Raw genomic sequence first — 26,791 nt, forward strand, 5'->3', positions numbered from 1 at the left:
TGTGTTATTGGTAATGACTATTAACATATTTTTTTCTAAAATCGTTTTGCGCTATCTTTATAATTGTTAATATTGTACAATGTAACACAGGCTGTATACCAGTGGCAACTGCCCCAGCTGCATTCAGGCGGTAGGTGGGGTACACCCTGGACAAGTCGCCACCTCATGGCAGGGCCAACACAGATAGACAACATTCACACACTAGGGCCAATTTAGTGTTGCCAATCAACATATCCCTGTCTTTGGAGGTGGGAGGTAGCCGGAGTACCCGGTGGGAATCCACACAGTCAAGGGGAGAACATGCAAACTCCACACAGAAAGACCCCAAGCCCGGGGATTCGAAATCAGGACCTTCTTATTGTGCTGCACACGCACTAACCCCTGTTCCACAGTGCTGCCTTTTAATTTTTTATCGTTGTTTTATCGTCGGTTAATTGATATATATCGAATGTCGGCCCGGGCCTAATTGCCACTAAATGCAAAGTCTACTATATAAAACTTGCAAATGATACTCAGAAATGTTAAATGTTGAATGCTTTTGTGTGAATTTATTATTCAACAATTAACATTTACCACCACATAAACACACAAAAAACCATAGTGGAAATTTGTACCGGTATTGATTTTGGACCCATTCCTAATTGCTGTGAGATAACGAACGTGAGTAGCACATGCATTTACTCACCAGTATCCTGTCAAACGCAGAGGGCGTTCCTCCCCGCTGAACGTGTCCAAGTACGGTGACTCGGGTGTCATAATTCAACCGCTTTACCACCAGCTTCAAAGACATGTAAATGCACCTTCAGCATATTATAAAATGCGACGAAGAGGAAATGGGTGTGTTTATTTTTACAAAACCCAAAACCAGTGAAGTTGGCCTGTTGTGTAATTCGTAAATAAAAACAGAATACGATGATTTGAAAATCCTTTTCAACTTATATTCAATTGAATAGATTGCAAAGACAAGATATTTAATGTTCGAACTGGAAAACCTAATTTTTTCGGCAAATAATCATTAACTTAGAATTTAATGGCAGCAAAACATTGCAAAAAAGTTGGCACAGGGGCATTAGTACCACTGTGTTACATGGCCTTTCCTTTTAACAACACTCAGTAAACGTTTGGGAATAGAGGAGACCAATTTTTGAAGCTATTCAGGTTGAATTATTTCCCATTCTTGCTTTATGTACAGCTTAAGTTGTTCAACAGTCTGGGGTCTCCGTTGTCGTATTTTAGGCTTCATATTGCGCCACACATTTTCAATGGGAGACAGGTCTGGACTACAGGCAGGCCAGTCTAGTACCCGCATTATTTTACTATGAAGCCACACTGTTGTAACACGTGGCTTGGCATTGTCTTGCTGAAATAAGCAGGGGCGTCCATGATAACGTTGCTTGGCTTGCAACATATGTTGCTTCAAAACCTGTATGTACCTTTCAGCATTAATGGTGCCTTCTCAAATGTGTAAGTTACCCATGCCTTGGGCACTAATACACCCCCATACCATCACAGATGCTGGCTTTTGAACTTTGCGCCTATAACAATCCGGATGGTTCTTTTCTTCTTTGTTCCGGAGGACAAAATGTCCACAGTTTCCAAAAACAATTTAAAATGTGGACTAGTCAGAACACAGCACACTTTTACACTTTGCATCAGTCCATCTTAGATGAGCTCAGGCCCAGCGAGGCCGGCGACGTTTCTTGGTGTTGTTAATAAATGGCTTTCGCTTTGCACAGTGCAGTTTTAACTTGCACTTACAGATGTAGCGACGAACTGTAGTTACTGACAGTGGATTTCTGAAGTGTTCCTGAGCCCATGTGGTGATATCCTTTACACACTGGTGTCGGTTTTTGATGCGGTACAGCCTGAGGAATCCAAAGTCCGTAATATCACTGCTTACGTGCAGTGATTTCTCCAGACTCTCTGAATTTTTTAATGATATTACGGACCGTAGATGGTGAAATCCCTAAATTCCTTGCAATAGCTCATTGAGAAATGTTGTTCCTAGACTGTTTGACAATTTGCTCACGCATTTGTTCAAAGTGGTGACCCTCGCCCCATCCTTGTTTGTGAATGACTGAGCATTTCATGGAAGCTACTTTTATAACCAATCATGGCACCCACCTGTTCCCAATTAGCCTGTTCACCTGTGGGATGTTCCAAATAAGTGTTTGATGAGCATTCCTTAACTTTCTCAGTCTTTTTTGCCACTTGTGCCAGCTTTTTTGAAACATGTTGCAGGCATCAAATTCCAAATGAGCTAATATTTGCAAAAAATAACGTTTTCCAGTTCAAACGTTAAGTATGTTGTCTTTGCAGTCTATTCAATTGAATATAAGTTGAAAAGGATTTGCAAATCATTGTATTCTGTTTTCATTAACGATTTACACAACGTGCCAACTTCACTGGTTTTATATATCAATTAACCACAATCAAACACTTCAACTTACATCTTTGAGAAAAGCGGAAGAGATCGGCTTGCCGTGGATGTCAACAGCTCCTTCTGCAACAATTATAATGTTGAGTCTGGACCCTTTAATACGACTCTGGAAGTACACACATACAGGGATTTTCTTACAAATTATGTTGCAAATCAACTGAGTATTATGCCCATCCCTGAAGTGACTGCTCACCGCCTCTAGACGGTCACACATGCGATCCTCCCAACCGTCCTTAGGAGGGGCTTCTGGGATGAAGAGCCAATCGGCACCGGATGCCAGTGCGGACACCAAAGCCAGATAACTTGGGGAAAAAAAGTCCAAATTTAGCCATGTTTGGGTTAGTTCAGAGATGTTTTACAAAAAGATTGTGTCTAAACTTACCCGCAGTGACGCCCCATGACTTCCAGGACAAACGTGCGCTGATGGCTGTTGGGAGAACAAAAAGAAAAAGTGCATCCTTTTTTTTTTGGAAGATGTTTTGCATCATGGCAAAACCATGACAGATTGTACAGTGTGGAAATACATGGCGAGTGAGTTTGTAAAGGCTCAAATCTGGGCAAGAACCAACTCGATTGAACAAGCTTTCCCTGGGGTGACATATCAGTCATCTACCCTTAACAAATACAAAAAGGAATCTTATAGCATTCACTACTTTGTTGGCTAGAAAACTCTTTGTGTTCAATTGAAAAGCAGCACACCCACAGGATTAAAGATCTTCTGTATTTTCTCAAACTGGAGAAAATTAAGCTGACAATGAACAAGTTTCAGGAAGTATGGGAGGGTTTGCTAAAATATGTAAAAGAGACTGATCTTAAATGTAACCCCGGCTGAGAAGTAATTGAAAGGTAGATAACTGATGAGCCTTTTGTCTGCTTTTGTGTATTTCTGCACTGTGTTGGTGACACAGTTGTCTGTGGCTTCATGTCAATATTTGCCCAATGCATGTTTTTTTTGTTTTTTCCTAGTTTATTATTTTTATTTCATTTTATATACAATACAGGCCAAAAGTTTGGACACACCTTATTTCAATCCATTTTCTTTATTTTCATGACTATTTACATTGTAGATTGTCACTGAAGGCGTCAAAACTATGACACCTGTGAAGTGAAAACCATTTCAGGTGACTACCTCTTGAAGCTCATCAAAAGCATGCCAAGAGTGTGCAAAGCAGTAATCAGAGAAACTAGAATATAAAACATGTTTTCAGTTATTTCACCTTTTTTTGTTAAGTACATAACTCCACATGTGTTCATTCATAGTTTTGATGCCTTCAGTGACAATCTACAATGTAAATAGTCATGAAAATAAAGAAAATGCATTGAATGAGAAGGTCTGTCCAAACTTTTGGCCTGTACTGTATAATTTGTGTGGGTTACATGTTTGGGGGGTTAGAGCAAAGAACATTTGAGGTGTGTTTAATTGTATTTCTGGACTGTATACATCAAAAATCCAATAAACACATTTAAAAAAAAAAAACAACCTTTCCTGTGAATGGAAGTGTTCTTATTTTACTTAATATTTTACCATGGTAAAATGTGACAGTACAGTTCAAAGAGATTACATTTCATTCCAGTGCATGTAAATGTACCGTGTCCCACCTTTGTGCAGTGGTCATGATGGCGTCAATGATCTCCATGATGCGATGCAGTGCAGAGTCTGCTCCGATGGTCATGTCAGTGCCACAGAAGTCGTTGTCTATGGAGCCCACCAGCCCCACTATGTTGAGGTAGCCATGCTGCTTTGCCAGCTCGTTCGTTATCCTCCCTAAAAGGGGCACAGTGTGGTGGGAATTATGTTGATCAATGATGGTTTGGTGTTGGTGCAATGACTTCAAAGGGCGTGGTCGTAAAAAGCTTTGCATGCTTTTTTTAGTTATTTTATTTGTGTTAAACAATTTTAATACGGTTTGAGTCCAACATACATTTATTTAAATGCATGTTATGGATTATTAGGAATACATGATGAACAATTTTTTGTGTGCAAAATGACAAACTTTTCACCAGAGTTTTACATGATTCACATTGCCATCAAAAATATATCCGTGATAGGGTTCGGTTTGTTATTACATTTCATATGAAGCGCATTGTAGGCCTGGGCCGATAACAAATTTTGCTTGACGATATATTGATCAACAAATTATTGTCGATAAACGATATTATTGCCATTATTTTTTGAGACCAACTTAATCGCTGATGTAATGACAATACATAATAATAATGCAAGTATACCCTTTAAAATGAAACAAAATTGTATTTCTCATCAAATTCAACATTGTAATGTTGCATTCACACTTATGCAATTTTACACCAAAATGAAATTATTTATTACTATTCCTAATCTTTCTCTCCATATTTGACGCCCTCCTCCTTCCACATTTGTCATCCCATTCAAACCGTTCCAATTTCAAAAGGTTCAGTCTAACTTAGGCATCAACTCTTCAACATTCAAACCATTTCTACATTTATTATACATTCAATTAGCATTTCAGATCAGCGTCAGCTCTTCAATATTCAAAGTGTTTCAAAAATAATAATAACAATAATAATAATAATAGATTTTATTTGTAAAAACACTTTACATTGAACAAACAACCTCAAAGTGCTACAGTGCATTTAAAAAAAACAACAACAACAATGCTAGAGCCACAAATAGCTGCCCCCAACAAGTAAAATTAATAGTAAAAAAAAAAAAAAGGTTAAATGGGTTATACTTGTATAGCGCTTTTCTACCTTCAAGGTACTCAAAGCGCTTTGACACTATTTCCACATTTACCCATTCACACACACATTCACACACTGATGGAGGGAGCTGCCATGCAAGGCGCTAACCAGCAGCCATCAGAGGCAAAGGGTGAAGTGTCTTGCCCAAGGACACAACGGACGTGACTAGGAAGGTAGAAGGTGGGAATTGAACCCCAGTAACCAGCAACACTCCGATTGCTGGCACAGCCACTCTACCAACTTCGCCACGCCGTTCCAAAAATAAAAAATAAATAATAAAAAATAAAAAAATAAAAATAAAACTAGAACAGCCTAATAGCTAGAACTAGCACACATACATCTAAAAAAAGGTTTTTTTTAAAAAGAAGGGTTTTTAAGCCTTTTTTTAAAAAGCATCCACAGTCTGTGGTGCCCTCAGGTGGTCAGGGAGAGCGTTCCACAGACTGGGAGCGGCGGAGCAGATAGCCCATAGTTCGGAGCTTTGTCCTCGGCGGTTGGAGGAGGTTAAAAATCTAACTATTCTTACATTTATTCTACATTCCATCAGAATTTCACTTCAACTTCATCATTGTAGCATTCACTCACTATATTTTCAGGAAACGCATCATCTACTTTAAATGTAAACTTTTAAATATCAAGTTAAATAAAACCAACAAATAATACAAATAAAATATACTTTGCATGAAAGCAAAATTTTACACTCGAATAAAAAAAGAAAAAAAGTTATTGTGACTGAAATGATCACGATTATCATTATTATTGTGGTATTGTTTAAAGTGCTCAAAGCGTAACTATATACACACACGCTAAAATAAACACTAGCTTTAAGGTTTTACCCTTTAAAATCGTTTTTAATCATATTTATTTTTATATTGTTTTTATATATTTTTTGTTTTTATTCAGTCATTGGTGGAGCTAAGGATAATATTTGAATATTGTTTTTAATATTGTTGTGCAGCACTTTGGAAACATTTTTGTTGTTTAAATGTGCTATACAAATAAAGTGGATTGGATTGGATTGGATTTAAAAAATGTATATCAAAAATGTCTCTCTCCCGTGAATGATTCTGACTCGTTCTTACACACATCTCGCATCTGACCACTGATTGGTCAGCCGCTGCATGCTGTCAATCAGTGTCACGTTGGCAAGAAGGCAGTGCCAGAAAGTCCATCAATGAGCTGGTGGGCAGGTTAAAGGGACAGGTTTTTAGTCTGAGCCGAGGTTTTCCACCTGGCACAAGTGTTTGGCTAGTCTACATTCAATAGAGTTACATTATTTTTGGACATAAAAAATTGCAGGGGACAATGTTCCCTTTGTCTCCCCACCACAAATGACGTCGTTGTCTTGCGTAGGCTTACCTTTCTGCACGAGTTCTTCCAGCAAGCTGCTCCATTCGCTGCGAAAGATGTTGGCTCCGGTGAGGCTGCCGTCGCCGCCGCACACGCACAGGTTGGTGATGCCTCTTTTCACCAGGTTGAATGCGGCAGCCAGCCTCCCATCTCGGCACATGAAGGCCTTGCATCGCGCGCTGCCAATCACCGTCCCGCCCTGCGCCAGCGACGTCATAACACAACATGAGGATTAAAGACTATCACTACTACTGATACTACAATTGAAACACTACTGGGATGATGGAAACTGTCATGATGCGGGGCAACTATTCTATTTTCTCTCTACTTGGATACAGTTTGTGTTTTGAAATGCTGAGAAATGCTGTTGTCGAGCAAATACACCAAAAGGACCATAATAGTGGTTATACATGCCAACATATCATAGCAGTCCCAAGATATCATGCAAATATGCCCTTCTGTGGCTGTGATCGGCATGACACTATATAGGAAGTGCTTGAAGGTGATCCCATTAGTCTTAAGTCGTAGCAACCGTTAGCGATGTTGTTACTGGGAAGTGCTGTTAAAATAAGGGAGAATATTTTTATCAAGACTCAATGCAATAGCATGCTTGTCTCAGCATTCACACACAAATAAGTTCATGAAGACACAATATTCAGCCAAATAAAGAGGGCAGAGTGTGGACGCACTTAGATGTGTTTTTGCCCCTAAATTCGGCTTTTTTATGAGTATTCAGCACAGTTGGGATGAACTTTAAAAGTGGTTTGCTTTTTGGAGTGCTATTTTGGTGATGCTATCTATCACAGAGGGGCACACACCAGTTAGGGGAAGGATGAGAAAATAACCACAAAACTGGAATTGGGATTTACTGTGAGGTTCGAAAGCAGTTTACACACCGCTGCCAAGTACACTACGGTCATTCTTTTGAAATTTGACTATATTGTGGTTCATTTATTTTTATACTTGTACAAAGTTAAGAATGTTATAATGTTACTAGGGGTCCCTGAACAACATTTTCACGTCCGATACAATAACCGAATTGAAACCTTGAGTATTGGCCAACACCAATAATGATCCTATATGATATCAGCGCGAATCGTGGACCCCGACTTAAACAAGTTGAAAAACGTATTCGGGTGTTACCATTTAGTGGTCAATTGTACGGAATATGTACTGTACTGTGCAACCTACTAATAAAAGTTTCAATCAATCAAAAAAATCATACATATTTTATTATTTTTGTAATGTGGAATGTTATTAAAAGTCAAACAGAGAACAATGGTAGGAATGAAAAACCTGTTTATCATTAACTCTTTGGAATGGACTAATGCTGTTTTTAAGTTGAAGTGGAGTGATAATTGTTTTTGGAGACAACTAGTGGCCACAATAATTAATTATGATAAACTTATGATGCAATAAGTTGAATGATGTAGACTGATGATGGAGACTTTGTGTCTGTAAGTAATGTACAACTATAATTATTTGATACTTGTTTATATTTACAAATGGGGTGTTTTAGTTTTTTTTGTTCAATTAGAACATGTATGTGTGCTTCGTTGTGTAGCTGCTAGCTCCTAGTAGCCTATAGTCTACCTTTTGTAAATTACTTGACTAAAATACAAGAAAAGATCCAACTTGTGTGTTTATGAGAGGACATTTAGATTTCGGTTTGCACAAGTAAACATGCTGCAGGACTGCCTGTATTGGAGGTTATACGTGTAAATCGACATAATCTGATGCCTGTTTTTTTGCCGATATTATTTTTTTATACATTCATTTTAAGATTGTCATCATTTCTTATGGAAAAATAACTTTCTAAATTGTAAAGGTTCCACTATACTAGTGTCAGATAAGTAATTAAACTGCAGCAACTGAAGACACTACAACAAGAGTAAAAATGACAAAAACACTACAAGATTGTTGCTTCCCATGACAAACGCATGCCTTTCTGTTGCCACACAAGACTGAAGGTTTTTAGTGGACAGCTGTTTTATCTCTTTTAACAGATGAGTGCAGATTTTTACTTCTTCTTTAGCAAGTAAACAGCTAGGACACATGCAGCAAGGCCCCTTACCAGTTTATAACCTGCGTATTAGACAGGCAAAGAGAGATGGTTGAAATAATATTAGAGTCATACAAAAAAGGACAACATCTGCAAAACATAGTTATTGCTACATTTTAATAGAGGAAGATGTGCCTAATGACATATTCAAATGATTCTTGTTACTAAGTAATGTCAACATCTTCGGATGAATTCTTTCAACCTACCAGCTGGATGATGTTGGTCACACTTTGCCAGTGTGCTAGTTTGATGTTATCGCCACCATCTACTAGGCCCTGATAACCCTGCAAGGTAACAAAATACATTTCGTGTTGTACTGTAATACACTGAATTAAAACCATGCAGATTTTTGTTAAAAGTAAAACATATACAACATTAGCCTAATGCATACTACAAAAGGGGATTTGTGTATTCCATTCTTTTACCTCATAGATAAGGTAGACATTGGCTCCAACATAGATTCCCATTCTGGTCACAGCCCGCACAGCAGCATTCATCCCTGCACCAAGAACACAACAACATGTAAATATGATCATTGCAACAAGTGCTGCATCTAAAATGACTGAATTTACAAATATGTTTTTTAATGTAATTTTTCTCAGATGCAGATCCACAAAACATGCATGTTAGGTTCATTGGAGACTCTAGCTGGCCATAGTTATTGGGTGACATGTTGCTAATGGGTTCATTAATCCATCTATCTAAATTACACTACATATCCTTTTCAGGGTACACCAGGTCCCCAAATGTTTTAGCCTGGGGGCCGCATTGGGTTAAACATTATCACTCCATTATATACGCGTATATATATACGTATATATATATATATATATATATATATATATATATATATATATATATATATATATATATATATACGTATATATATATATATATATATATATATATATATATATATATATATATATATATATATATATATATATACGTATATAGCAATAGCAAGCAATAGCAAGCCAGGAGTGCGGGTAGTAGGCTTGCCTCACATCCAGTAGGTTCTATGTTTGGAGTTTGCATGTTCTCCCTCTGCTTGTGTGGGTTTTCTCCAGGTTTCCCCCCACAGTGCGAAAATATGCCTGCTCGGTTAATTGGGAGACTCTAAACCAGGGGTGCCTTCAAGGCCAAAGTACAAATGTCTGCGGGTTTTTACCATGTAACAGCATCACAAGTGAGGAATTAAGCCTAATACCACCGTATATAAATATAAGGTAGTAGAAATTGTCAAGTTCAATATGGCAACTGTTTAGCCTGTAAAAAAATGTATGGATTTTACGGTACAAAACTGGTAGCTCAGTCACCAGAACTTTACCATAAAAATTACAGTGGTTTTTACACCAAATTACTATAAATTGTAATACCGCACCACTGTAGTTTTTACATACAAATTCTGGTGACAGAGCTGCCAGTTTTTTTACCGTAAAATCTATGGCCATTTTTTTATAGAGCGTTCCTGTAAATCGGAAAACTACGGTATCATTGTTATTTTTTATTGGAAACATTTTGGCGACTGAGGCTACGTTTAAACTGCAGGGTCGGATGTCCAATTCAGATTTTTTGGCCAAATCCGATCTTTTCATGTGGCCGTTCACATTACAAAAAAAAAGTGATTTCTAATGTGAATGCAACCTGACCTCATGACGTCGCACGCACTGCAGTGCTTACAAAAATAAATATGGCTTGGTAATTGGGATTTATTATATATTGTATATATTATATACAAATATAATTTAATATAATATATCAGTACATATTGTATACTGTATGTATAATATGTAAATATTACATATATGTTATATTGCTGCTATGGTACATTTTTAGTGTCCTTTATACCTGCATTATCCTTTCCATCCTTACCCTTTCATTCCTTTTTAACTGAGCTACTGTATGGAACAATTTCCCTTGTGGATCAATAAAGTGTGTCTTAGTCTAAATGTATTCTAGTAGGTCGGCGCATTTGTGGGAATTTCAAAGATTTTGTGCAATCAAAGTCAACATTTTCTGAACCGAATTATTGCGCATAGAAGATTAAGAAGAAGGAGGACAAGTACTTTGGTTTTGGCCGTTTTACGGGATATTTAGCTTCGATCTCTGCTCAGAGAGCATGTCTGTGGGCGAGCAGTCGGAGACTGGAATGGTGGAACTTTTACACAAGTTCCTAAAACATATTACAAGAAACATATTCACCTTTTTTCTGCTCCAACTATTTATTTTAATTTTGGCGAAGATTTATGGCGCTTATCACTTTTTGATGACATTCTGGTCGGATGAATGCAATCTGAGTGCGGAATTGCACTGTTCACGCTGACAAGAAAGAAATCCGCTTCAGGTCGCATATGGGTAAAAAAATTGGAATTGATCTGCAATGTGAACAAGGCGTGAACTGTTAAGTTTTTAACAGAAAATCTACGGCCGTTTCTTTTTTTTAACCGTGCATTACTATATTGAAAAACAATACCACAGTTTTTTTACTGCAAAATTCTGCTACATTTTCACTGTCAAATACTGTATATGTTCCCTGTTTTACACTGCATTACTGTGAATTGAAAAATGGTACCATTGATGATTTTACCGTAAATTTACGGCGACTGAGCTGCCAAGTTTTTACAGTAAAACCTACTGACTTTTTCCACAGTGTAGCCTTGCGGGTATGCCATACAATGATTGTACAGCTTGAAAGATGTCAGTATAAATACCGTATTTTCCGGACAATAAGGCGCACTTAAAATCCCTTTTTTTCCATCAAAACTCGATAGTGCGCCTTATAACCCGGTGCGCCTAATGTACGGAATAATTCTGGTTTTGCTTACCGACCTCGAAGCAATTTTATTTGGTACATGGTGTAATGATAAGTGTGACCAGTAGATGGCAGTCAAACATAAGATATATGTGTAGACTGCAATATGATGGCAATATGACTCAAGTAAACAACACCAAAATATTATATGTTCCATTGAAAATATAGAACATTACACACGGCCCTCAAAAAGTTATCAGAATGTTTTAGTATGACTTTGGTAAGCTATGAAGCTGCACCATACGAGTGTTATCTTGGTGTGTGTATAAGGTAAGACATATCTGCCGTTTTCCATCCATCCATCCATTTACTACCGCTTGTCCCTTTCAGGTTCACGGGGGGTGCTGGAGCCTATCTCAGCTGCATTCGGGCGGAAGGCGAGGTACACCCTGGACAAGTCGTCACCTTTGTTTCGCAATATTATGCAAAAGCAACTTTTCTTATCTTCTGATCTGTATTTGGGATCTGCATAAAAACTGAAAAATTATTCGCGTCCGTAGTCGATAAGCTTCTTCTTTTTTCTCTACCTTCTTGTTATGTGACATTCATCCTCCGCTGTTGCCATTTCTAATATAAAGTAGTGTAAAGTTCTTACTTATATCTGTCAGTAAACTTGCCATGAAAGCACTAAAACATACCGGTGAAGTGAGTTTACATAATTCACCCAAGGAACTTTATTTATTACAAAGTTCCGGTCGGACGTTTTTTCCGGTGTTGTTACCGGATGAGGAGATGCTGCCCCGTTATTGATTGAAGTAAAGTCTAAATGTCATTAAAACAGTTAGCTCCATCTTTTGACACTTCTTCCACTCCCGTCCTTGCACGCTACAACAAAGATGACGGGGAGAAGACGCTGCCGAAAAGTGAGCCACGTAAATAAGACCGCCCACAAAACGGCGCATCTGGAAGCGACTTGAAGATGATCTGTAAAACATAATCTATGCAACATTTTGACAAAAGAACCACCATTACATGTTATGTAGACCACAAGGAAGAGTTTTCAATTTAGTAAAATAATAATAATATGACTCCTTTAATGCGCTTTATATATGACAAAATAGACCATTTATCGGCAGTGTGCCTTATAATCCGGTGCGCCCTATGGTCAGGAGAATATGGTATGTGTTAATCTTGATAGCCACCCTTTGGCGAGCCAAACTAAATAACACAACAGGCCAAATGTATCATGTATTTATTTTTGTAGCATTTTAATCACAATACTGGTTCCATTAAAAACAATGCCAGTGAAGAAATGCTTGCTACATTTTCGGTGTTGCTTCATTAGCGAGCATGAGGAAATGGATGATCCTTATTTTATGTGGGTTCAAGGTATCATGAGATTAAAAACTTTCTGACGTGTTTAGACGTGACTTTTGCACCTTAAGGTTCCATTTGTTACTGACGCCATTGAACGCACCATCCGTACTGTACTATGCTGTCCCGTTCTGTGGTGGTTTAGTTAATCAAGTTCGGACATTCTTCGGTATTGTAGTTCACAGTAGCCTACTGTCGGCCACGTTATGTTAAAAGTCACCAACATAATTCGTTCGAGTCAAGTTTTAACGACAAAACGGTGAGCAACACATGCGAGCATTCACTAACAGAGTGTTTGTTTTTTCCTGAGTAAAAACATGTTGTGTTTGTCACCTTGTGCATCGCCGCCGCTAGTGAGCACCGCTATAGCTCGGCCTGCTCCCGTCATCTTCAACTTCTCCAGGTCCATCGACATTTTGATATTTGGCGTCTCGACAAGGAATTAGTTAGTAAAAATGGTGATACAAGTGTACCCACTGGTCCAAAGGGGGTCACTTCCTCAGTGTGTAATCGCTCCAGAAATTGACTCTGCCCCCCCCTTCCAAAGGCGAATGGTTTAGGTAACCCGTGCCGCCCGGAAGTACTTTCCTGCTATTGGCCTTTCAAACATAAAGTCCCGCCCGCCCGGTAGGCGCTGGTGAGTAGAAGAAGACAAGACACGTTTCTACAGCACGTACAACACGGACTCACGTCAAGTAGGCGTGGCTTACACACACTTTTACCAGCCTACATATGACGTCATATTTTGAAGCCCAACTAGCCTTTTTCTACTGCTGTGATTCTAGTGTTATTTTTTTTATACAGGATTTAATGGGTTTTGTCCATATAATAACTGTTGTTAAGTTTACTGTAATTCGAACATGCATGTGTGAAAAAAAGTTTTGTTTTTTTATTGAAACTTTTATTAGTAGATTGCACAGTACAGTACATATTCCGTACAACTGACCACTAAATGGTAACACCCGAATAAATTTTTCAACTTGTCCACGTAAATCAATTCATGGTAACGGTGTCCGATATTGCAAAAAATATTGTATTATCTAACTTTTTTGGTCAAAATTCAAATAAATACTTAAATATCCATGAAATTGTACACTATAAAAATGACCAATGGATTTTACTGTAAAATTTAGGGAATTAAAAAAAAAAAAATGTTTACAATATAGTTTACAGACCAATGTTTGTTTTTTTTACAGTCAAATTTTGTCGACTGATGCAGTCAGTTTTTTGTATTTTTTTTTACTGTAAAATCCACGGTTGATGATTTTATGGTACCACATTTTATTAGGGTAAAAAAAACTGGCAGATGAGTTGCCAAAATAAAATTAAACAAATATATTTCTATTTATATACAAACCCTGTTTCCATATGAGTTGGGAAATTGTGTTAGATGTAAATATAAACGGAATACAATGATTTGCAAATCATTTTCAACCCATATTCAGTTGAATATGCTAAAAAGACAACATATTTGATGTTCAAACTGATACACTTTTTTTTTTTTGCAAATAATCATTAACTTTAGAATTTGATGCCAGCAAAGAAGTTGGGAACGGTGGCAATAAATACTGATAAAGTTGAGGAATTCTCATCAAACACTTATTTGGAACATCCCACAGGTGAACAGGCAAATTGGGAACAGGTGGGTGCCATGATTGGGTATAAAAGTAGATTCCATGAAATGCTCAGTCATTCACAAACAACGATGGGGCGAGGGTCACCACTTTGTCAACAAATGCGTGAGCAAATTGTTGAACAGTTTAAAAAAAAAACTTTCTCAACCAGCTATTGCAAGGAATTTAGGGATTTCACCATCTACGGTCCGTAATATCATCAAAGGGTTCAGAGAATCTGGAGAAATCACTGCACATAAGCAGCTAAGCCCGTGACCTTCGATCCCTCAGGCTGTACTGCATCAACAAGCGACATCAGTGTGTAAAGGATATCACCACATGGGCTCAGGAACACTTCAGAAACCCACTGTCAGTAACTACAGTTGGTTGCTACATCTGTAAGTGCAAGTTAAAACTCTCCTATGCAAGGCGAAAACCGTTTATCAACAACACCCAGAAACGCCGTCGGCTTCGCTGGGCCTGAGCTCATCTAAGATGGACTGATACAAAGTGGAAAAGTGTTCTGTGGTCTGACGAGTCCACATTTCAAATTGTTTTTGGAAACTGTGGACGTCGTGTCCTCCGGACCAAAGAGGAAAAGAACCATCCGGATTGTTCTAGGCGCAAAGTTGAAAAGCCAGCATCTGTGATGGTATCGGGGTGTATTAGTGCCCAAGACATGGGTAACTTACACATCTGTGAAGGCACCATTAATGCTGAAAGGTACATACAGGTTTTGGAGCAACTTATGTTGCCATCCAAGCAACGTTACCATGGACGCCCCTGCTTATTTCAGCAAGACAAAGCCAAGCCACATGTTACATCAACGTGGCTTCATAGTACAAGAGTGTGGGTACTAGACTGGCCTGCCTGTAGTCCAGACCTGTCTCCCATTGACAATGTGTGGCGCATTATGAAGCCTAAAATACCACAATGGAGACCCCCGGACTGTTGAACAACTTAAGCTGTACATCAAGCAAGAATGGGAAAGAATTCCACCTGAGAAGCTTCAAAAATGTGTCTCCTCAGTTCCCAAACGTTTACTGAGTGTTGTTAAAAGGAAAGGCCATGTAACACAGTGGTACAAATGCCCCCGTGCCAACTACTTTGGCACGTGTTGCAGCCATGAAATTCTAAGTTTATTATTTGCAAAAAAAAATAAAGTTTATGAGTTTGAACATTAAATATCTTGTCTTTGTAGTGCATTCAATTGAATATGGGTTGAAAAGGATTTGCAAATCATTGTATTCTGTTTTTATTTACATCTAACACAATTTCCCAACTCATGGAAACGGGGTTTGTATGTTGTAAAAAATAATAATAAAAAAACACACCATATATTTTACAGTAAAAGTCTGGCAACTAAAATCCACAGATTTTTTTTTACTCTTTATGTAAAAATACCTTAAAATATTTAAATTCATAGGCAAATTCATGTATTATTTACTGTTACTAGCGGCCCTCTAATGGCAGTCATGACTGCGGTGTGGCCCTCAATGAAAACAAGTCCGACACCCCTGCTCTACAACGAACCGCCAACTTTTTTTTTAATGAACTGGCGACTTGTCCAGAGTGTAGCGCAAACTGATGACAGCTAATGTAGGCTCCAGAGTCCAGCCTGTCAAAGGTAATGTTACAGATAATAAATGAATGAACAAGCAGGCTAATTGTTTCAGCCACCCTCAGTAGTTTTATTTGCTCACCAGTCTTAGAAAAACACATCTAATGTCCTGGGCCCCTGCTCTGCTGCTCCTACTCCGGACTTGTGCCTTTTAGGGGGCATCCTAACCTTGCTGGAGTTTGCTCGCGCTCATTTAATTTAGATGAGGAAGAACATCTTTGGTGTGGAGTCTGTGGACCACACCAAAATGATTAAAATGTGTATATTGTATGACTGATGGGTTTGTTTTAATTTGGATTCATTCGTATGAATATATATTAGTTCAATGTATGCATAATTGTTTTGTCATAGAGGCTACTGGGGGCGATGTGTGGGCCCTAGCAGGCTGTGGGCCCTTATGTCATCATCTTTCCCCCTATGCAACCGCCCTGCATGTGCATACCAGTGGTATAGATGGATATCAACTGGCTGTCCAGCTTTGCATTAGTAAACACGCCGCAGGACTGCTTGTATCAGAACTTATTGGACATTTTACTTGCTAGCCGGAACCATCTGATACTTTTTGTGTGTGCGCTGATATCGGACATCCTGGAGCATCGTGAAGTTTCACAATTTCCTATATATTTGATTAGTAGATGTATATTTTACCTACACTGTAAGAAAGAAAAAAAAAAAACTGTGGATCTTGCAGTAAAAAAAAACAAAAAACTAATTTTTACCATAAAAGTTACAGTACACAGGTCACACTATTTTACTGTAAAATTGTGGTGATTGAGCTGCAAATTAAAAAAAAAAAAAAAAAATCGTAAAAAATATGGTTGCTGTTTTCACAGTGTATTACTGTATTACTGTAAATGGAAAAATCATACTTTTTTTTTTAAAGGTAGGATTCTGAAAACTGAGCTGTTTTTAAAAAAATATATTTTAACGTTTACAGTGTATTTTATTTTGGCAACTCAGATGCCAGTTTTTTACCATGATAAAATGTGGTACCATAAAATCATCAACCGTGGATTTTACAGTAAAAAAAAAAAAAAATACAAAAAACTGACAGCTCAGTTGACAAAATTTGACTGTAAAAAAACAAACATTGGTCTTTTTTTTGTAAACAAAAATCCCTAAATTTTACAGTAATATCCATTGGTCATTTTTATAGTGTACAATTTGATGGATATTTTAGTATTTATTTGAATTTTGACCAAAAAAGTTAGATAATACAATATTTTTTGCAATATTGGACACTATTTTTTTCACACATGCATGTTCGAATTACAGTAAAATGGAAAAATCTTACTTTTTTTTTACGGTAGGATTCTGAAAACTGAACGTTTAAAAATATATATATTTTAATGTTTACAGTGCACAATTTGATGGATTACTTGCTTTGAAATCATAGGTCAAGCAGATACTTATGAAGTATTTGTCCCTAAAAATATTCTGAAGGTATGGTACTATAATATTTGTTGCATTATTAGATAGATTGTTATGGTTGTACAGGGGAAGAAGACGGCACAGACAGGAGGGATGTCGTTCAGCTCTCTCTCTCTCTCTATATATATATATATTTACAAAAGTATGGAGTGTGACGAATCCAAAAGCGTATGGTGTGCGACTATGTGTAGGAATTAACTGCGGTGTGTTACCGGGAGTGTTGAGCGAGAGGCGGAAGTCCCGGAGGGGACAGGCAGGTAGTCGGGGGTATTAGCGAGGCGTCAGAGTCCGTGTGCAGGCGGGAGGTCGAGATCCAAGAAGCAGCCAGAGAACCAGAGGGAATACGGGGAGACGAGACACAAAGCTCGTGACGCGGGAACAGAGGAAATGCTGCTGGATGACGACAAGGAAAAACCAGAGACAAGTGAACACGGCAGGGGAGAAAACACAAGAGAGAGCATAGAGCTAGATAGATTCGGGTTTCTGTAGAAGACAGGTCGCTACGTTCTGGCACAGGTTGCAGGCTCGCACCGGCTTATGAAGGCAGATCCTCTCATCAGCGACAGGTGTGTTGATTGCTGATGATTGATTGAATGCAGCTGCTTGCTGTATAGTGACGCGTGCCGGCGCGCTCTTGGAAGTGCGCCCGGGCCGTGACATAGATACAATTTAAAAGATATATAACTGCATGCAATACATGTTTTTTTCTGCCAAAAATACAGGAAGAAAGATAAAATTACTTTATTGATGCATATTATTTCCAGGCTTTCCCGAGCCATTCAAAAATCATGTGGCGGGCCAGATCCGGCCCCCCGGGCCTTGAGTTTGACACCTGTTTGCCTCGGTCTTCTCCGCTCTCCTGTATGGTTCTGAAACATGGCTGCTGAATACCACCAATGGCGGATTGTTGGTTTTGATATTGTTGCGTCGACCAGCATTCCTCCAATGGGGAATTCAAATTGCTAGTCTCTCCCAGATTCTTTTTATGGCACATAAACTGATGTTTATATTCAATCAACAGGCAGTAATTGGTATTTTGTGGTTTATTCTCCAAGCTTAGAGGACAAACTGAGACCAATCCAGCACACCAGCGTTCCCCAGCCCGGTCCAGATCGGTCTAGCTCGGTCTCCCCTCAAACCCCCGGAAGTCCCGTGATCTTCCCTCTGTCCCCCGCCTGCTGTTTCCCCAGTCTAGCTGTGCTCCTTATCTTAGGAATGTAATGGCAGTCTCAACAAAGAGAATAAACAGCGCTCTGACTCTAACCAAGGACACTCGAATCCAAGCACTTTGTACCACACGAGACATTAGCTGATGTAAATATGACTATAGGAGTTTTTAGAAAGAAGTAAAACTTAAATATGGATATGATTCTGATCTGCTTCCAACAATACCAGGGCCCTCAGGAGGATTGAAGGCATCACATGGAGCCAGCACGTCACAAACCGGACTTTAAAGTTCAAGTTAAAGTACCCATGATTATCACACACACATTAGGTGTGGCGAAATTATTCTCTGCATTTGACCCATCACCCTTGATCACCCCCTGGGAGGTGAGGGGAGCAGTGAGCAGCAGCGGTGGCCGCACCCGGGAATAATTTTTGGTGATTTAACCCCCAATTCCAACCCTTAATGCTGAGTGCGAAGCATGGAGGTAATAGGTCTCATTTTTATAGTCTTTGGTATGACTCGGCCGGGGTTTGAACTCACGACCTACCAATCTCAGGGCGGACACTCTAACCACTAGGCTTTAAGAGACCAAACCCAGCAGCTCCCAGCATCCCATCCCGCAGCAACATCACCCGCCTGCCCGTGGAACATCACACTAGTACCATCCTAGCTTTCAATCCCCAGCAAGCCGGCTGGAAACGACCCAGGGGGTTGATTATGTTTGAGCATTGTGTGCAATGTTACAGTGGCCAAAAATATTAAATATACTTGTTAAATAAAACATCACCCTTGTTTTTAATGAATACTTGAGCCTACTGCACTACTTTATTTCAATGTTGATCATTATGGTGGTACTAGGAGAGCAAAGTGTTGGTGAAAAAAGTTTGAAAACCACTGTTGTAGAGGGAAGTGAGCTGTGTGAGAAATTTCAAGTCGATCCAATTTATGAGGACACCACTTGTAAAGAACATAATGTCATGGCTGATTTGAGTTTCCAATAATAAGAGGAGTGGTCAAAAATCCAACCAGAAGCTTGTGGATGGCTACCAAAAGCGCCTTATTGCAGTGAAACTTGCCAAGGGACATGTAAGCAAATATTAACATTGCTGTATGTATACTTTTGACCCAGCAGATTTGATCACATTTTCAGTAGACCCATAATAAATTCATAAAAGAACCAAACTTCATGAATGTTTTTTGTGACCAACAAGTATGTGCTCCAATCACTCTATCACAAAAAAATAAGAGTTGTAGAAATGATTGGAAACTCAAGACAGCCATGACATTATGTTCTTTACAAGTGTATGTCAACTTTGGACCACAACTGTATATTAGTCACATAAATACATACAACAACAACAAAAAAATCAACAAACCACCACAAGATGTTGGGTACAGTACATCAGCATTTATTCCATGCATTTACTTGCTTGGATTATATTCTCCCAGATTATCCACCGTGTACTGTAGTCTGGAAAATACAGGAATCCGACATGAGAAGATTGGTTGATCATAATGCCATTCGACAGGAAAAGGAGCTAGAAATGAGCGTAATAACGAAACAGTTACCGGATACATGATATGAGGTCATGTGATGTCCACGGTAAGAAATACCTTCACAGAGGTTCGGACACATAAAAGAACATTGCAGAAAGAAGAAGAAAAAAAAACGGAATTCTTCCAGGTTTGTCCAGGGTCTCTTTGACCGTGTGTGTGTGTGTGTTTTCTGGCAATGCTGACTTAATGGGGACACCGCTCTGTTTACACAGTCACCTTTAGGGGACCTCTGACGGTATGGGGACAAAAAAAACAGGTCCCCTAAAGGGAAACCTTTTTAAATGATAGTCAGATCCCTTCTGAAGATGCCTAAGTGATTTTTAAGCTTTGGCCCATAAAACATGTTTTTAACATCTAATTTGAACTTTTTTTTTTTTTTTTTTTTTTTAAATAAATGGTCCTCAGTAGTCACGTACAAATTTGTGTGAATTATGCAAAATTATTTAAAATTGGTCCCAAAGGAACCATATTAACTCTTTTTCCCCCAGAGTCCCCAGTAAGAATGATCAGCACATTACTTCATCAATCCACAGATTTAAAGACGTGTATGAGCTAACTGGGCAGTGGCCATTTTACCTACCCATTTTTATGCCTCCACAACCTGTAGAAAGGGTGGTCCCCACAAGTGATGATCAAAAACTTGGTCCCCATTCCAAATGATAACCAGTGTGTGTGTGTGTGTGTGTGTGTGTGTCCTCCGATTGAATTTGTTGAAAAGATATGTTGAGTAGTAAGCCTTGGGAACAATTTATGTAGCTAAGTGCAGAGTACATCAATACTTCAAGATATCATGATTTGATCCACCAAACATAAAACTAATACTGTCCTAACATCTGTTCATTGTGCTTTCTTTAAATAATACTTCAAGGAGAAGCTGCCAGAAATGGAGAAAAAAAAAAAAAAAAAGAGCACTTGCCCGTCATTCATAATAAATTAATCAATAATGGTGTAGGCCAGCTACAAAGAAAAATGATGAAAGTAAACATGATACTTCACAGGATTGACAGCTTGATTACAATACACGAGGTTAACTCACATAAACACGACGTAGGGAGAGGGATGGAGGAGGCTCAAGATGAGGCAGCAGCCTTTGCAAAGCTTTGAAGCAAAAAAACCCCAAAAAGACTTAAGTAAAAAATAAAAATCTTAGGTTCATCTCTGCTGCCTGCACACCTACAAGTGTTCAATACTGATGCGAAACACCATAAAAATGCTTATTTGCAATTGGTTTAAGCTGGTCATTGGTGAAAAAAGCCGTTTACATACGGAGGAAACTAACACTGTAGTAAGGTTTCAGGGAAAAAAAAATCAAAAAAATTATTTTTATCCGTCTTATATTCCTTATACACACACTTGAACTGGCTGAAAAAGAGTTTTCCAGCCATCAAAATTGCTCAAAACAGGAGGAAAAAAAATAAATTCTACACAGATGCAGTATCCTTTTTTAAACACAGCAAAACCTAACAAATACTGTATAATATTGCTGAGCTTATGTCATTATGGGATTCGGCACTTTATAATAAAAAGGAGCAGAGCGGTTGCATTTGTCGCCATCTAGCGGCTGTTATATTGCTCCTGTTCTTAACCAGCAGGCCTGAGCATTCATTCACTTTTAGAAAGAACAAAAAAACGCACATATAAAGAATTTGCTGAGTTCCCACTGGCCGAGCGGTCACTGTGTGTCTAGCCAGCTAGACCTCCGTCCTGAGCGAGCAAACTATGCGTAGAGTTGCTTTTGTTGGGAATGATGTGTTCCTTTATAGTAAACAATCACCCTGCCATAAAGTGTCACATGGGAGACGCTGCACCGAAAAATAAAATAAAGAAAGATACCACATCTGCAATCGCCTTCATCACATATCCTCAATAATTGTTTAAAAAAAAAAAAAAAAAAAGTTCTATACTTATGCACATAAATTGTCGCTTTGTGTTACAGTGGGAATGGAATGTGTAACGGTTTTTATTGGAGGTGAACGTATCCTTTTCTGCTTGTGGGATTAGTTTGCGCTTGCTGCACAGTTGTAAGACCATGCCGATGTGTTACTGAGAGTATAACATTATGTTTAAAAAATAAAATTAAAATAAAAGATATTTATAGACTTCAGTGTGTTGTCTTTGTTCATTTTCGGGTTGCGTCCTGTCCTGCTGTGATGTCACATTATCTATCCATCCAGCCATCCATCCATTTTATACCGCTTGTCTCTCTTGGAGTCGCAGGGTGTACTGGAGCCTATCCCAGCTGCACTCGGGCGGGAGGCGGGGTACACCCTGGACAAGTCGCCCCCTCATTGCAACTTTCTCACTCACATTCACACACTAGGGCCAATTTAGTGCTATCAACTACACCAGTGTGAGCTAACTAAAAGCCGGGTGTAGCGTACTGAAACTGTAGCACCTTGCGGGAAAATGTGGGAAGCAAGCCAGGTATCCATTGTGGACACACAGTTATACTGGAGGCCACTATTTGAGGAGAAACTGTATGGTGAACACAAGAAAGGTTGCAAAAATACAGTACAGGACAAAAGTTTGTACACACCTTCTCCTCATTCAATGTGTTTTCTTTATTTCCATGACTATTTCCATTGTAGATTGTCACTGAAGGCATCACAACTATGAATGAACACATGTGGAGTTATGTGCTTAACAAAAAAGGGTGAAATAACTGAAAACATGTTTTATATTTTAGTTTCTTCAAAATAGCCACCCTTTGCTCTGATTACTGCTTTGCACACTCTTGGCATTCTCTCCATGAGCTTCAAGAGGTAGTCACCTGAAATGGTTTTCACTTCACAGGTGTCATAGTTTTGATGCCTTCAGTGACAATCTACAATGTAAATTAAAGTTTAAAGTTAAAGTACCAATGATTGTCACGCACACACTAGGTGTGGTGAAATTCGTCCTCTGCATTTGACCCATCACCCTTGATCACCCCCTGGGAGGTGAGGGGAGCAGTGGGCAGCAGCGGTGGCCACGCCCGGGAATCATTTTTGGTGATTTAACCCCTAATTCAAAACCCTTGATGCTGAGTGCCAAGCAGGGAGGTAATGGGTCCCATTTTTATAGTCTTTGTTGGTCATGAATAGTCATAATAGTTATGAAGTAGTCATGATGAGGCCAGGTGCCTCAAAAAGGCCTAAAACATAAGGGACCCATCTCACCCTGGATATAAACTTTTTGAACTACTGCCCTCAGGCAGGAGACACAGGACAATAAAAGGCCGGACAAACATATTTAAGAACACTTTTTACCCGAGAGCAATAGTGTCGCTGAACACAAGACAAGAATGACTGTGCATGTGAGCTTGGTATTTTTATGTATTTTTATCTATTTATCTATGTTCTTATGTTTGTATGTGTTATTATGAATTTGCACTAAATTAGTTTTGCTTACAATTTCGTTGTACAATGTACAATGACAATAAAGATATATTCTATTCTATGAAAATAAAAGAAATGCATTAAAAGAGAAGCTGTGTCCACCCTTTGCTCGGATTACTGTTTTGCACACTCTTGGCATTCTCTCCAAGCACAACCTGTGAAGTGACAACCATTTCAGGTGACCACCTCTTGAAGCTCACAGAGAGAACGCCAAGAGCGTGCGAAAAAGTAATCGGAGCAAAGGGTGGCTATTTTGAAGAAACTAGAATATAAAATATGTTTTTGGTTATTTCACCTTTTTTTTGTTAAGTACATAACTCCACATGTGTTCATTCGTAGTTTTGATGTGACAATCTACAATGTAAATACCTTAATTTCCGGACTATAAGCCGCTACTTTTTCCCCTCGTTCTGGTCCCTGCGGCTTATACAAGGGTGCGGCTTATATACGGCCTGTTCTTCTCCTGCACCGACGAAGAGGATTTCGGTGGTTTTAGTACGCAGGAGGAAGACGATGACACAATGATTAAAGACTGACTTTTCATATACCGGTAGGCTGGTTATTTTGATAACGTACAGGCGAGCACTTTGTATTACTTTGCACCGTTGTATTATTTGTACTCTGCACGAATGCTGTTCGCCATGTCAAAGATGTGAAAGTTTGATTGAATGATTGAAAGATTTATTGTTGATAAATGGGACGCTTTGCGTTCCCAAACAGTCATCTCTGTCCCGACAATCCCCTCCGTGGTAGCAGGAACCCTTATATACTACGCTAATTACACATCAAAACCCTGCGGCTTATAGTCGGGTGCGGCTTATATATGGAGCAATCTGTATTTTCCCCTAAATTTAGCTGGTGCGGCTTATAGTCAGGTGCGGCTTATAGTCCGGAAATTACGGTAGTCATGAAAATAAAGAAAACGCATTGAATGAGGAGAAGGTGTGTCCAAACCTTTGGCCTGTACTGTACAGTAATTGGTCTAGTCCAGTTTGTACCGGTCCTCGAACAATTCCTGAGAGGAGACTTGAAAAGGATATCTTCAATCATAGCTTGCTCCGCCCAATGCAGTCTTCTGCCAGCGTATCGCACGTTGCAGGCTGCACATGCATGCCGTGAGGAAGTCACAGCAAGGGTCCCGATGACACATAACGGAGTCCGACGACGAGGCAGGTTGGTCATGCTGGTGTTTATAATGCTCGCTGTGTGGCACCCCCGCCATTGTTCTGGTTGGAGGCGGAGTTTGGACAGGGGAGGCGGGACCTGCTCTCTGCGATGTAAACTCATAATAAAACCAGGCGATGATGTTTTGGTACCAGAGGACGCTGCGTGCCAAATTTGGATTTGTAAAGCAATACAATGAAGATGGTAGTGATGCTCCCCCATCTGGGTCACCTGAGAGATTAACAGTGATGTAATCGCTGTCAGCCTTAAACCGATCAGCGCTTCAATACGTCCGTGCATCTCCGTTTCAAACCACAACGTGGAAATCGTGCAAAATGTTTCTCCTGAAGAGTCTTTTCGCCACGCAGATGTCCTGAATTGTCCCTCAGAATTGAAAAATAAATCATAAATGTTACATTATCACCTGTGCAGTTTCATTCTGATAGGGAATCCCTGCCATGACTTGCCTGAATGCTGTGCTGAGCATGAAGGTAAAGGTATGAAGGCATGGGGGAAAGGAGGAAGGGGACCTCTGGTTGAGATTGCTACAAGGATTTTTTCTTTTGTACATCATTGTCCTCTTATTGCTGTCGTCTCTGCGGTACCCATTGGGACGCAGTTGGTTCCAGGCAAAAGCTAAATTATATTAAAAAAAATAAAAGATAAAGCGTGGATTTACCACGAGGAAGGAGCTCCTTTGTTGTTACGAATGGTGGCATCTGAGCACTCTGCTTCGGACGAGTCACAGTCTGAATCCCCAAACTGAAGAGGATTCTGAAAACAAAAACACAAACACCCGGTTAAGTTTTAAAACATTGTTTGAAAATGTGAGAAAGAATACAGGATTTATCAAATATGAAAATACACAGTGGTGGGTATGATACTAGGATATACTTTGGATCAAGTGCACTCACTAGTCACAATATTAGGTACACCTGATCCAATTCAAGAGGTGTGTTAATGAACAAATTGTCCCCTGAAATTAAAATGGTGTGGTTATAGTTTGGAATTGTTAAGAGCTGCACATAGTGCTTTAAATAATTAAATTGCAAGCGTGTCTATACCACCTTTCAATTTCACACTCAATGAGGAAGTGCAGGTTATGAGATAAAGGGCATACACTGGAACTGCCAATCCCAGGGTGGACACATTATTATTATTATTATTACATATTTCTTGCAGCAAACAGTGGTCCCTCAACCTTTTTTTCCCCAGAGACCGGTTTAATGTAGGCATTATTTTCAGGGACTGGCCTTCCACGTGTGACAAACTAATACAGCAAAAATAAGTGCATCAATCATTTATTTTATTTGACGTTTAGCAATGAGATGAAAATAACTTGTCCAGTTGTTAAATCTTTTTTTTTTCTTCCTGGACCCGGAGTCATTTATAGTATTTATTATATAGTAGACTTTGCATGCATTTGCAATTCCAAGAAGTTAAATCACAGCACATACTAAAACATTTCAAAACCCCTCTTGGGAGGTAGAAGGGTCTCAGTAACAGGCATAGTACTTCTACATTGGCCGTGCATACAGTCCGTATCGGCTGACATGTACAGGCAGACCACGCCCCTCGGCTCTTCATGACAGCTCTGCTCCGATGAAAGAGAAACGGCTCCAAATCCATGAGAAAGTTCGCAAAATATCTTTATGGAGGCATGTTTGTATGAACACCATCACGTTTGATTCCCTGTACTCCAGACAAACTTTGCTTTCCCATTTTCTTCTTTTGCGACTGGACATCGGTGTGTAGCAGGCAGCGGTGGTGTTTTCTCTTCGCCGCCATGCTGCCATATTCCCCCTCTTCTTCCTCCTCTGCACCGTTGCCTTTCCCTCTGCTTGTAGTTTCACATCAAACACATCAGCGGCTGGGCTTGCTTCCATTAACAGAGGGACAGCAGCCTGTGTGCTATTGGACTAACAGTGGCGCGCAGCTGTTTTAACAGGACGTCGGCGCCAGAGTAATATTTTTCCAAATGTCACCATTGTGGTCAGTCCAACACAAACTTATTGCAGTCGCACAACACAGAATAAAAGATAACACTTAAACACTTGAAAAAAAAACCACCTAAATGACCAGCACAAACAGAAGCGTGCACATGCAATAAAGGTTTCAAAAATGGCACCATTTGATTTTACGTGGACATGCACTTGTA

General features: G+C 39.2%; 2 protein-coding genes across 7 annotated transcripts in view; both read right to left on the reverse strand.

Annotated features, from left to right (window-relative positions):
- pfkla (phosphofructokinase, liver a) overlaps positions 1 to 13,313 on the reverse strand; it is a 29,242-nt gene extending 15,929 nt beyond the window's left edge. The window contains exons 1-9 of the mRNA XM_062070041.1: positions 13,036 to 13,313; positions 8,999 to 9,072; positions 8,780 to 8,857; positions 6,521 to 6,710; positions 4,040 to 4,205; positions 2,823 to 2,867; positions 2,634 to 2,742; positions 2,451 to 2,546; positions 686 to 778 (exon numbers count right to left, since the gene is read on the reverse strand). Of these exons, the coding sequence (XP_061926025.1) occupies positions 686 to 778; positions 2,451 to 2,546; positions 2,634 to 2,742; positions 2,823 to 2,867; positions 4,040 to 4,205; positions 6,521 to 6,710; positions 8,780 to 8,857; positions 8,999 to 9,072; positions 13,036 to 13,117 (933 nt within the window). The 5' untranslated portion in view covers positions 13,118 to 13,313. The remainder of the gene's footprint in view (positions 1 to 685; positions 779 to 2,450; positions 2,547 to 2,633; positions 2,743 to 2,822; positions 2,868 to 4,039; positions 4,206 to 6,520; positions 6,711 to 8,779; positions 8,858 to 8,998; positions 9,073 to 13,035) is intronic.
- Positions 13,314 to 19,922: 6,609 nt separating this feature from the next.
- The window catches only part of si:ch211-45c16.2 (mitogen-activated protein kinase kinase kinase 13), a 67,282-nt gene continuing 60,413 nt past the window's right edge, over positions 19,923 to 26,791 (reverse strand). For all 6 annotated transcript variants that reach the window (XM_062070033.1, XM_062070034.1, XM_062070036.1 and 3 more), the window contains one exon: positions 19,923 to 25,407. In XM_062070033.1, coding sequence (XP_061926017.1) covers positions 25,309 to 25,407 — 99 coding nt within the window. In that variant the 3' untranslated portion in view covers positions 19,923 to 25,308. The remainder of the gene's footprint in view (positions 25,408 to 26,791) is intronic.

This window comes from Entelurus aequoreus, linkage group LG14 (assembly GCF_033978785.1).
Source record: "Entelurus aequoreus isolate RoL-2023_Sb linkage group LG14, RoL_Eaeq_v1.1, whole genome shotgun sequence".
In the NCBI taxonomy this organism is placed as follows: domain Eukaryota; kingdom Metazoa; phylum Chordata; class Actinopteri; order Syngnathiformes; family Syngnathidae; genus Entelurus; species Entelurus aequoreus.